The 12,054-nt window shown below is 33.2% G+C and overlaps 1 protein-coding gene across 2 annotated transcripts in view; it reads left to right on the top strand.

Moving 5' to 3' along the window:
- Positions 1-8: 8 nt before the first annotated feature.
- The window catches only part of Utx (Utx histone demethylase), a 235,512-nt gene continuing 223,466 nt past the window's right edge, over positions 9-12,054 (top strand). For both annotated transcript variants that reach the window (XM_069821998.1, XM_069821997.1), the window contains exons 1-4: positions 9-242; positions 810-876; positions 1,773-1,944; positions 3,814-3,922. In XM_069821998.1, coding sequence (XP_069678099.1) covers positions 175-242; positions 810-876; positions 1,773-1,944; positions 3,814-3,922 — 416 coding nt within the window. In that variant the 5' untranslated portion in view covers positions 9-174. The remainder of the gene's footprint in view (positions 243-809; positions 877-1,772; positions 1,945-3,813; positions 3,923-12,054) is intronic.

Below are 12,054 nucleotides of genomic sequence, written 5' to 3'. Positions count from 1 at the left end.
CTACACTTCTGTCTGGGAATAGTAGGCGCGTGGATATTCTTCTCAAATAGTTTGTGGTTATTGATGGTTATTAGTGAAAGTGTTTGTTATTTTGAGTGAAAGTGAAGTTTGAAGTTGTGTAAATAGTGTAGTGCCAATGATAAAACTGTAGAGAATTGATTCAGTGCCTTAAAAATGGCGCAAGAACAGGACGATATCAATTTAACAAATCAAGAATTGCAGGTGCTGTCGGAACTTGACAGGTAAACAACATGGCCACTAATCATCTGCTTCATTAGAAGTTGGCCTAAAATGTTGGTATGAATCATTGCCCTCATTTATAATAATGTTACGGATTCCTTGTGGTTGGTGGATATTGCCTAGTGGCTTTGTGACAACACGAATTACACACCCCCTTCCTTGGAAATCCGTAGTGTTATTCTAACCTAATTTCCTTCATACTTATTAAACATGACCCATTTCTGTTCCATTTATGTTTATAATCAAGACATTTCAATATGTATTACTTCTTAATATATATCAGGCTAGTATTTGATCATGTCTGATAGTTTTTTTTTTCTCTTGCAGGAGTGTTAGGTAGTTATATATGATAAACTTTGTAGGTTGATGACTTCATGTTTGTAATGACAGTATGATTGCCTGATTTTTTCTATATATGTTAAATATTAGACTATTAAGATGTCACTTGATATATTTGTGGTGAAAACTATGGAGTGGAAGTCTTTAGTTACATTTTATGACACTTTTCCTTCGAAAAACAGAATTATTGCATGAACAAATTTGTGATCTTTAGTTTCTTTGATTTTCAGCCGCCAGTTCGGATTTCTGAAATTAAACACTCCAGAACAAGCGAAAAAGAAGGAATTAGTGCTTAAGGTTTGTATTTTTATTTTGTATTGACTTATATATATCGGAAATATCACATGTTGTTGTGCTGATTGGTGTTTATACACAATTTCTAAATAAAGACCGCTCTCCCTCACCAAACCAAACATAACCTAGTTTAGTTTAGGTTTGATGAGAAAGGGAATGCGATCTTTCTTTACAAATTCTCCCCTAGAGTAATATATGTAACATTTCCCGTCTCTTTAATGTAATTGCAGTACTTATGACTTAATCTTAGATGTTGATGCGATTAATTTATTACTATACATTTTTTAAATGCGCCTATAATTTATCCAGAAAATATTTGTATATAATGGATATTAAGATAATCTGGATTATGTAGCTTGGTACAGTCGACGTATGGTTAATGATGTCAGGAATAATCGAGATTACATGGAATTGTTTAATAATACCGCGGTAATTAGCTTTGGTTTGTTTGTGTGTGCGTTTAAAATGGGTAGAACTCTGAAGATTTATTCTGTAAATTGATCTGCCATATTAAGCTACGCATTCTAAATAATTACTTCAGCTTTTGTAATTCTTCACAGTCTTTCAGGCAATTTCGTTTCATAATGGCCAAAACGTGAACTTTCTGACTCAACTTTGATAGTGAGGTCGTAAACGTCTTCATATTCCCGCTTCACTGTCTACATAAAATAGTGATTAAAGAATTATGTCGAAATTTGATATTTTAGTACCGGTAAATAAAAATATTTCGAACGTGACCAAATTATGTGAAATTTGTTTACTTTTATAGATCATTATCTAAAATAGAGTTATTTTAATATCGATAGTTTCCAAGAGAGTAAAACTTTTCTATATGCTGCAGCTTTGTTGTACACATGTTTTTTTTTTTTTACGTATGTTATTATTTACTTGATGTATAGGCTGTCAAATACCTGGAGCGAATGCTGGTGCAAGCTCAAAACCAGAAAGAGCGAAATAAACACCTTGCAACAGAAGAATCTGCAGTGTCAGCCGGTAAAGAGATCAGTATAGATCCCAAAACATACTGCAAACTTGGACACTTCCATCTCCTACTCGAAGATTATGCTAAAGGTATTAACATCTTTATAATATTATTGCTATGTAGTCTTTTTCGCAATGTTCTGATTATAAGGGAAGCATGTTATTTGCTTTTCAGATACAGGTTTTAAATTATAAGATTTCTTTGTATTTATGACCCTTTTTAAATTTATTCAGTAGACTACTTCCATATAGTTCAGCATATCATAACATTTTCATTAGCTTGTAAGTTTCATGACTGGGCAAAGTGAATGATAGCGTGAGCAATAATCTTACACATAGTTGACTATAGTATCAAGTTATATAGTGATGAATAAAAAAAAAATAGAAGTTCAGATTCTTTTAGATTCTAGTAATCAGTATTAAAATACATTATTGTCATAAAGCAATAGTAGATTTTGTCATGCTTAGATTTTGAAATGAAAGGCCTCTATTAAAGTGAGGAAATGTTTCAAAATTGTTATATCAAAAATAATTTATAGTCACTGTCTTCAAATTCCATGATCATTCACTTCATTTTAATCAGTGTTAAAAGAAAACATGTCCTTTAAGATATTAATAACTTCAGCCAATCCACTGCTGTGGAGTAACGGTTAGCATGTCTGGGCCTGGGTTTAGATCCTGGTTGAGACAAGTTACCTTGTTCAGTTTTTTTCTGGGGGTTTTCCTCAATCCATTAAGAGTAAATGCTGAGTAACTTTCGACTCTGGACTCATTTTGCTTGCTTTATTACCTTAATTTCACTCAAATGCTAGATAACGACCACAGTAGATAAAGCATCGTAAAATGAACCAATTTAAAAAATAATAGCTTAAGCCCTGAAGTTACAGAAACTTAACAGCATTATTATGAAATGTAATATAACAGTTTCTCAAAATAGTAAGCAGCAAACCATCTCCTTCTTGCCATTGCTACATTCAGTAGTAGGGGATGTAATAACAATAATTATTTTAAGATACCATATCAAGAATTGTTTAAGAATTTCATGACATTGCAACCAATTACATGTAACATTATTTTCAATGCAAAACATTGTCTAGCGCTATTCAATAAATAAATTTTAATTTTTGAACAAACTATTTGTTTTGTAAATTAACTATATAGCCTAGACATAAATTAAGACATGAAATATTCATATTGTAGTAACAATTAAGATATACACGGCATTAATATTATAATAATGCAATTGAAGACCTCTCTCAAATAAGGGTGTAGCCAACAAATCTGTAATACGCTTCTAAGGAAAAAAGAAAATAATTTCAGGGGCATATTTCGTTAGGCCTATATTTACTAGCAGAACCATTTGATTAATCAAGGATTCAAGTTTATTCAGTTATTTAATGGATTCATTTATTGTTATAAATAAATGCTTCAAAATTACTTTTTCCTCCGAAGTCGTATTATTTCATTAATTTTATGTTACACCCTTTTTCTAGGGAGGTCTTCAATTATATTCAGTTTTTGTTTTATTCTCGTAATGACGCTTAAGTTTATGGTTTAATTAAAATATATTGTTCTCCTTTTAGTGGAGTAAATCTCTGTGTTGGAATGTTTGAAAATCCTTCAATTATTTATAATTCCCAGCAATTATATCTGTCAGTTTAAAACTTAACCTGCAGTAACTATGACAAACTGTGACATAACTTCCTCTCATTGATCTTTATTACGCTTATAGAACTAAACCAAACAGCTTTTAATTATTATAATAAATTGATCACATTTTGTATATATTACCGGTATTTAGATTTTAAATTAAAAAAAAAGGACAGAAAAAAGTGTACCAGTAATCCACAGTTTAATTGAATCAATTAAATATAGGAAACATTTATTTTTGTTTGGTTTAATGGTTTAAAGGTGTATGAAATGAACTGAAGAATTTGCAAACGTATTGCATTTTTGCAGCAATGTCAGCATACCAGAAATTTTTTGGACTTAAATCAGACTATTGGAAGGATGCAAACTTCTTGTATGGACAAGGACTCGTCTACTTCCATTTCAACGCATTCCAGTGGTAAGTGCTTTGGTTGTAATATAATTTTAGATATACTTAGACTTTTTATCCACTTAAAACTTGGTAAAATTAAGGTTCAGTCGTTAATGTGAATGTTTTTATTTATTTGGTATATTTCAGATGTACTTGTTCATATTTCACTTCACTAATATTGTTGTTTTTCTTCTTAAAGCTAATTCGTTTGATATAATACTTCGTGGTTACTCATAGGCATACTGCTGTAACTAAACTTAGGCACATTTTCATCAGCAACTCTTTTGGTTAGCAGTCTCAAACGAAATGAATGTAGTGGATAAGGCAATTTGGCGTCTATTGACTGATGTGTTGTATTCTGATAGAATAATTGTATCAAATATATATTTGAAGCTGTTTGGCCAGTACAGTATTATTTTTGTTCAAATATTTTTATTTCATAATAGAATTAGAATATTGTGAGCAATATTTATAAGTTTTCTCAAATTATTTTTATTATTTATTTATTTAAGCTGTAGAGATAGGCCATCAGGCCTTCTCTTCCCCTCTACCAAGGGATTACAACTACAATATTAAGAATACAATTACAATTATAATTACATTATAGACTTAAAATAAATTGAGTAATATAGTCAACACAATCATAGTCGCAATTGCGATGCGTGACTGTCACGCAATGCATAAGTTTAAATTTAATCAGTATCTGTTCATTTCATGTTTGGCGAAATATTTTATGGATACTAAGTACAGTATGCACGTGCATGTGTGTGTGTGTACATGACCATGCATGTTCTTTCACTCTGTGTTGAAGCAATATTTTGTAACATGAAAGAGTAGCAAAATTATTGAAAGAATGAAGATGAAATTAATCGGTTACAAAAATGGTATAAATGTAATTAATTTATATATATATATATATAAAACATAAGGACGTAACTGAAAATTACACGTAAGCATTTCTTTTAATCCTTTGCAAACTCAATAAAATTCGTTGGTTGTGTAAATGATCGAATTATGTTAAAACATACTAATTTATTTCGATTTACTTCCTCTCCCCCCGCCATACTTTTGGTCATTACTAGAGCGCTGACGTGTTATAGATGCAAAAGTATATTATTGAAATGTTAAAAAGAATCATTATTCGTTCACATTTTCCACAGTGAATAATGTTGAATCTTTTTTTTTTGTTCATATTTCCTTACATTTTCGTGTTAAAAGTCATTGTCTAATTGAAATGTGTATTTTTCTTTCATGATTTTGTACTTTTATGTGGGAAGACTTATATTACGAACAGTAGACGAGTGAAAGAGATAGAGAGCAAAGCAATTGGATCACCTTCCCCTCCATTCCATAGATAACTATAGTGAAGAAGGTGTTATACATGCAAGGTGTAGGCTATTTAATTATTAAAGAGGTATTTATTTATTATGTGGAAGCGACCTTCGTTATTTCATTTCAGTTATTTAACAAATACTGAACTATTTTATTAAAGAAAGGAAAATAATAAAAAAAACAAGATTGCCTTGGAAAGGGGCGTACCAACACAAAAACCTGTCATTTCACCCTACCAGACAGGTCTATGACCCTTCCAGGTTGTTGGCACGTGTTGCTGTTGTACCCAGTGGTTGAGGTAATTGCCAGCAGATGGCATGTTTGTATCTCACTGTACTGCGGACGTTTCAATTTTCCACAAGAGATGGCAGTGTTGTATTCACTCATGAAGCGAAATGACTGGTAGCGCGAATTGTATTCGTCCAATTTCACGATAGATGTCACGAATACAATGTCAACTTCGCCAGAATGAACATGATGCGCGCTAAGTTGAAGTTCAGTTAGGAAATTACAATATAGTTTCTGGGTCATTCTGTTGTCTCAAAGAAAATATTCTAAGACATAAATATTGTTGAAATAAATTCTAAGATACTGCACCAGCAGATTTTTTCCCGGTCTATCCTTGTTGCCAAATGTATGTCGCGTAGGGGTCATTCACATGTTGGTCGAGGAGGCGTTGGAGAAGGTAGACGGACCCACCGACCAGAGCCAGACAGAATTGAAAATAAAACATGTTGAAAAACAAAACGGGGAACTGGAGCCAAGGTCGGCCAAAAACCTTCTTTCTGCAGTTCTCACTTTCATTCCATTCAAATCTCCAGTTACGGAAGCAAAGATTCATTTGTCATAGATGGAAAATAGTATTGGTCTCATGAGATCTGTCATTTTTCATTGGGAGAAAGTATATACAGTATAACATAGCATTAAATAAATAAATAAATAAATATATATATATATATATATATATATATATTGCACGCCCCCCCCCCACACACACACACGTTTTTGTCTTTATCGTATCAACCCGCGTGATATTAACTTTGCTTATTTCGGCAGATTTTTGCGAAATATTATGTTCAACGGTTTATAAAGCTTAAATTATATAGAACCATTTTGATTGAAATAATTTCGCATGCTTATCTTTGAGAAGATACAAGAAGTTTAAATTGAGTAGGTTTAGTGTTTATCTTCGTGTTTATTAGCCAGGTTAGCACATTTTTGCTTATTTAATAATGTTAGTAATCATGTCTCTTTAGACAGTAATCCTTCAGTTACGGATTTTCAGAACTTCGAAATCGTCATGAGTCATGGAAGTTTTGTTAAAAATTATTACTAATAAATAATCGTATTTTCTTATTTTATCTTTTTAAAAAATTATAACAATGAAGTTTCAACTACATTGTAAGAAATTGGCCTATGGGTTAACGGCCTGTAGTTTCAGAATTATTTTTCGAGTGTAAAGGAAGACTTCCATATCTTAGGTAAATGCATAGCATCTATGTTGGACGTTTTCATGTTCCTTTTACTTGCCTGACGTTTTCTTTTTAAACGATTTGAAATGCATCCTTATATCTCTTGAGATTTGTGATAGGAAAAGTGGTTGTAGAAGCAAAATTTGAGGAAGCAAAGAGTAAACAATGGTTAGTCCATTGTTTCAGAACAGCCAAATCAGCGTTTTTCAAACTTTATAAAAATAAGGGTCACTAAGGACGAGGCACGGACGAGGTATTAAAGAAGTAATTTCAGGCATGCCGTTTGTCTGCCTGCCTGCCCGCTCGTCTGTTAGACAGCGATTTCTCGTAAACAGTCGGATTCCTTTCATATTCAGTATCGACGTTTCAGTGTATCCCGAAATGATACACATAAAATGTTATAATTTTAGTAAACGAATTAAGAAAATGACGAACTCTAAATCTAACCAGATAATGCTATTTAATTTTGTTTCTTGCGTCAAATGAAGAAACAAATAATGAAATGAGTGGCCTGTTATGTCACCGGACGTCTATATTCCCGGAAATTAATTGTTATTACATAATTATATAATGATTTGTACTTGTGGTTGGGAATTATTTTAAAGTGAGCAGTGATCTATTCATCTACGGAAGACATAGACTCATTGTTAAGATAAATTTTCGCCCTATTGTGAAAGCATGCTATATGTTAGGTGGTGGTGATTTATTTAACGACGATTTAAACTGCAGAGGCTAGTCAGCGTGGAAATTCAATATGAACGAGAAATGGTGGACAAGTTTTACCAGGAGCCCTCTATCAGAGATATTTATTAACGTGTCGTAAATCTACAACACGTATCTCTCACCTTTACTTTCCTCTCGAAGCGAAGGAAACAATGCTATGGATTTTATCGCCATCTAATATCCATCTCGCTGGTGAGGTTTGACTCTGCAAACCTCGAATTCGCTGGCCAACATGGTAACTGTAGGACCACCGACGACGACATAGACGTCGATGAACCATTTGAAAGAACATCTGAAAGATTAGAATGGTTTGAATTTGTTCGGGATGTTATAATAAACCACTGATATGTTTCTGTAATTTAAATTCTATTTTTGCAAATAGAAATAAAGATAATTTGAAAAGATTACAGTATACAAATATGGCTTTCTTGTGTAAATTTATGAAAAATTAATTAGTTTTATCTACTGTGGGTCCTAGCGAGCATTCCTGATGTTTCTGTCAGCCGGCCAGCAGCTGGTTCCTTCACCACCACTACTGCTTGCATCCGTACTTCGCCAGTAAATCTTACTGTATGTAATATGTTATATTAATAAATTTAATAAATTCTTAAATTGGATATCCCTGTGTTATGTTATGATTAATCACTAAATATGCCGATTCGACTCTATTCTCAGGAGTTCGTCTCGATTTATTTGCATGGCTGGTGAATCTCTCAATGTTTAACATATTTTATCACTCGTGACTGTTGTTTATATTATCCTTTAGGTATCAGATTTATGTGTAGTACGAAAAAAAAAAAGAGGGAGTAGGGGAAAGGGAAGTAGACATTACCACGTGAAAGCTGCATAGTTGGTGAATCCCCGTTTCCCGAAATTAGCTGTATTAGTATTTACTCTATCCTTAACAAGAGGCAGTAAGCTCATACAGTGGCTGAGCGAAGAATAAGTGCAGTTTATTACGTTGTTTTGTGTTTTATAATAGTTAAACATTCAATCCGAGAACGTGTACACATTTTAAAAACGTACTGTACGTACGGAAAAAGAAATCATATGGCAGAACAAGATAAAAATTTAGACGCAAATTTCCTGCCCCCTCCCCACCCCTCCTCCAGTTTCGTTTAGAAGAGTAATAAGTTTAATGAGTAGATTTAATGAAACAGGTTCTGTGAATGATGTGATTTGAAGTAATTATTACAGAAGATGAGCAACATTTCCAGCAGCTACTGAGTGGAAGATAATACCGAACACACTGTAGTACGTAAATTTTAATCTGACAAAGTGCCGTGAGTTCGCGGGTGCAAGTATCTGTGGTGCCGCTGGTCGGCCGACAGAAACACGGGAACGTTGGCTGAGACTCACTGTATTAAATCATAAAATGTGCAGGGTCTTCCGTTAGGAACGCGACTGGACTCCCGCATCCCGTACGGCCTTTAGCGCGGCTTTCTTTCATCGGTAATTTGAGTCCAGTCGCGTTCGTAACAGAAAATATTGCTATAAATTAAGTCTAATATCTTCGGTGTTATAGAAAATGTATTTTATGTATAACCTAGAAATAAACGTCCATTTTCTAATATGAGTCCACATTAAATGATTTCGTTCAGGTTTATATGTGTTCTGCGTACACCTTTAAGATGGTGGTAAACTAAAAACAACTGTAATATAATTCGCAACATGCTAAAGAAAATGCTTGAAACTCATTTTATTTAGCGTTATTCTAGAGTCTGTCCAGTTCTAATGTTTCATCCAGTAGCTATCGTAAGAGTTGGCCAAAATTGCCTTGGTGCGAAATATAAGTAGTTATACAACTAATAATATATGAATTTTTAGATCTAGTAAAATAAATGACAGCTTTTGAAAATGTATCGTTCTATGTGTTATTTTCATATTTATATTTCTAATTACGTGTATTTTTTTATTTAAATGATAGGTTTGAAAAATACGTCAATTTATGTGTTAGTTTCATATTTATATTTCCACTAATTATGTGTACTTTTAGAGCTTTAAAATGCTTCGCATCCCACATTAACAGTACGATCACACAGTGGCATTCTGTGATATGATGTCACACATCTGCTTCAGGATACCCCTTAAGAACAGGGATCATCAGCTTGGAGCATTCAGAATTCGGAGCAAGCTTGCTCGACAGTTTGAAGTGGGAAGGAGAAGCGTTCAGAGCAGTGAAGGGGAAAGTGGCGACATACGCAGTTAACTTCAGTTGGAATAACGTTTCATGTGCATCCTACTCGGGAAAGTGTTTGCATTGGAGGACGACGTAATAAGATAAAAGCATATTCAATTATTGAATATAATAAAGCAAAATACATTAAATCTCGTTAAAATATTTAATTAACTTACAGCGACATTAATCGACTCTTTTATGCTAACTAGTACGCAAAATATTTCGCCAAAAAAAAAAAGAAAAGGATAGCGATACTTGAAGAGCTTAAAAAGTAATGTTTGAGGACATAAGTACCATCGTATCTAATTACTCCAAAAATATGTAATAAAATGTCATCAGCACTATAGTCTCGTCGCTCTAATTTCCGGCAGCCAACCACGTTGCAGGTCGGCTACATTTAAACGTGTGCGTCTTGTGATTCGCTGATGAAGATGCAAAGCATTTCCTAAGGGTGGATAAATACCTACAGTCTTACTAATAAACCGTGTATAGTTTTTATACGAGACTTATGCAGAGTTGAGACAGAAAACGTTACTAATAAACCGTGAATAAGCTATGGACGTATAAACAGGCTGTAACTATACAATGGGAATTGCTTTGCTGAAGTTATATACACGAAACCCCTTGTTTAAGCGTTGTATATAGGGAAAAAATGGCCGCCCCTTTAACAGCTATTCGTATCGACTGTCATTTTATGATGATGTTTACCTTGTAACCACAGAAGAACAAACCAAAGACCATAGAATTATTAGAATAATATTGCTGTAGCTTGTACTCTTTGACCAAAATGTAGTGGGGTAATCGATTAGAGCCAGTTGTACTATCGATATTTAACACGCCACACTAGAGCGCTCTACCGGATCCAGTAGAGAACCTCAGATATTCTATTACCTTTCGTAACGAAGTAATGACGAAACTGTGACGTAGCTGTGTAACAGTTATACTGTTATATACGATGTCATGTAGTGATTATTAGTAAGGAATTTACACACGACTTATAAACGAGCTACTCATTGTATAAGTATAAGACAGTTAAACGTATGTATATAGAGTTTTTATTAGTAAGACTGCTAATATATAATCGCCTGCCATTTTGGCTCTTTCGTTGGTGTTCGCAGAAAGCACACGAGGACGTTATTTGCCGCTCAATTATTTGTTGAATTACAGTGAGTTTGATTTATTATCATAGGAGGTACGACATGATAATGTTTAACGGTGTGGCAAATAGATCCCTCGTCTGGTAGCTCAAAAACAAAAATGGCGAACGATACTATCTACCTAGACTTTATAGAGCCTTGACTTCATAAGACGTAAGCAAAGAGGAGGAGTCACGCCGGAAATAACAGCGTCGCGACTATAGTACTACCACAGTCTACACTGTAGAGATGAGCTTAAACGATATTTTCAAGTATCTGTGACAACTGTGACTGTGACAATTAAATATCTGTGACTTTTACCTGTGATTTTGTCACACAGATATTTTATATCGATAAGTAAGCACAATATGCATGAATTATACCGATATTTTGTCACACAGATAAAAATTAACAGGAAATATGATATTAAAAATAATTTTTTATTTATGATTATTATTAATTGTTACTGTTTTGGCAGATAAGTGCAATACGATTTCTCTATACACGCCACACGTCAGTGATTTATATGGGAAAACCCAACAAATAAATTATGTACATGTACCATTAACAAATAAATACAAACTTAACTGAACAGTAACATGTCGAAAATTAACCTCATGTACCAAGCAAGATGTTCTATTGTAGATATTGAATCAGTTGATAATTATTAAATGTAGTTGGGTATGGAGAAATTGAGGTTATGTGATTATTCTAATCGTTTTAAAAATGGATCCTTTTTATTATATATAGGTAATATAATGGATAAATTATTTTAAGTCGTGCATTAACATCATAATATTGAGTCATAGAATAAAAATTAACGAATCATAGGCATTCGGAAAAACATTGGAAAATAATTACAAAACAAAACAGTTGTTCAGACAGGATTTTAAAACAAAATAAAGTACTGGTAACAATGGTGTTATTATTTAAATCGTGTAAACACTACATCATTTATAGAAAGATGGCGAAACTAGCGCTGAAGTAGTTTCGGCGATTTCGGAAGTGAAAATCGTTGAATTTATAAGGATAGGATTTTTTTTTTTTTTTTTTTTTTTTTTTTTTTTTTTGTGGAGAGTAGTTGATCGGGTTAAACTAGCGCTGAGGTAGTTTCGGTGATTTCGGAAGTGAAAATCGTTGAATTTGATTTCTTGTGGAGATGCAGTTGATCGTACGAGTATATGCAAGGCATAACAAAGCCTAAAGTAACCAAATCTAACCTGTCACAGATTCGTATATGCAAGATGTATACGCAGAGTAGGAAGATAACTACCTCAACGCTAGTTTAGTCGTTGATCGTGTATGTCTAGGCATAAA

This window comes from Periplaneta americana, chromosome 3 (genome assembly GCF_040183065.1).
Source record: "Periplaneta americana isolate PAMFEO1 chromosome 3, P.americana_PAMFEO1_priV1, whole genome shotgun sequence".
In the NCBI taxonomy this organism is placed as follows: Eukaryota; Metazoa; Arthropoda; class Insecta; order Blattodea; family Blattidae; genus Periplaneta; species Periplaneta americana.
This window is presented reverse-complemented; position numbering and strand designations above follow the sequence as displayed.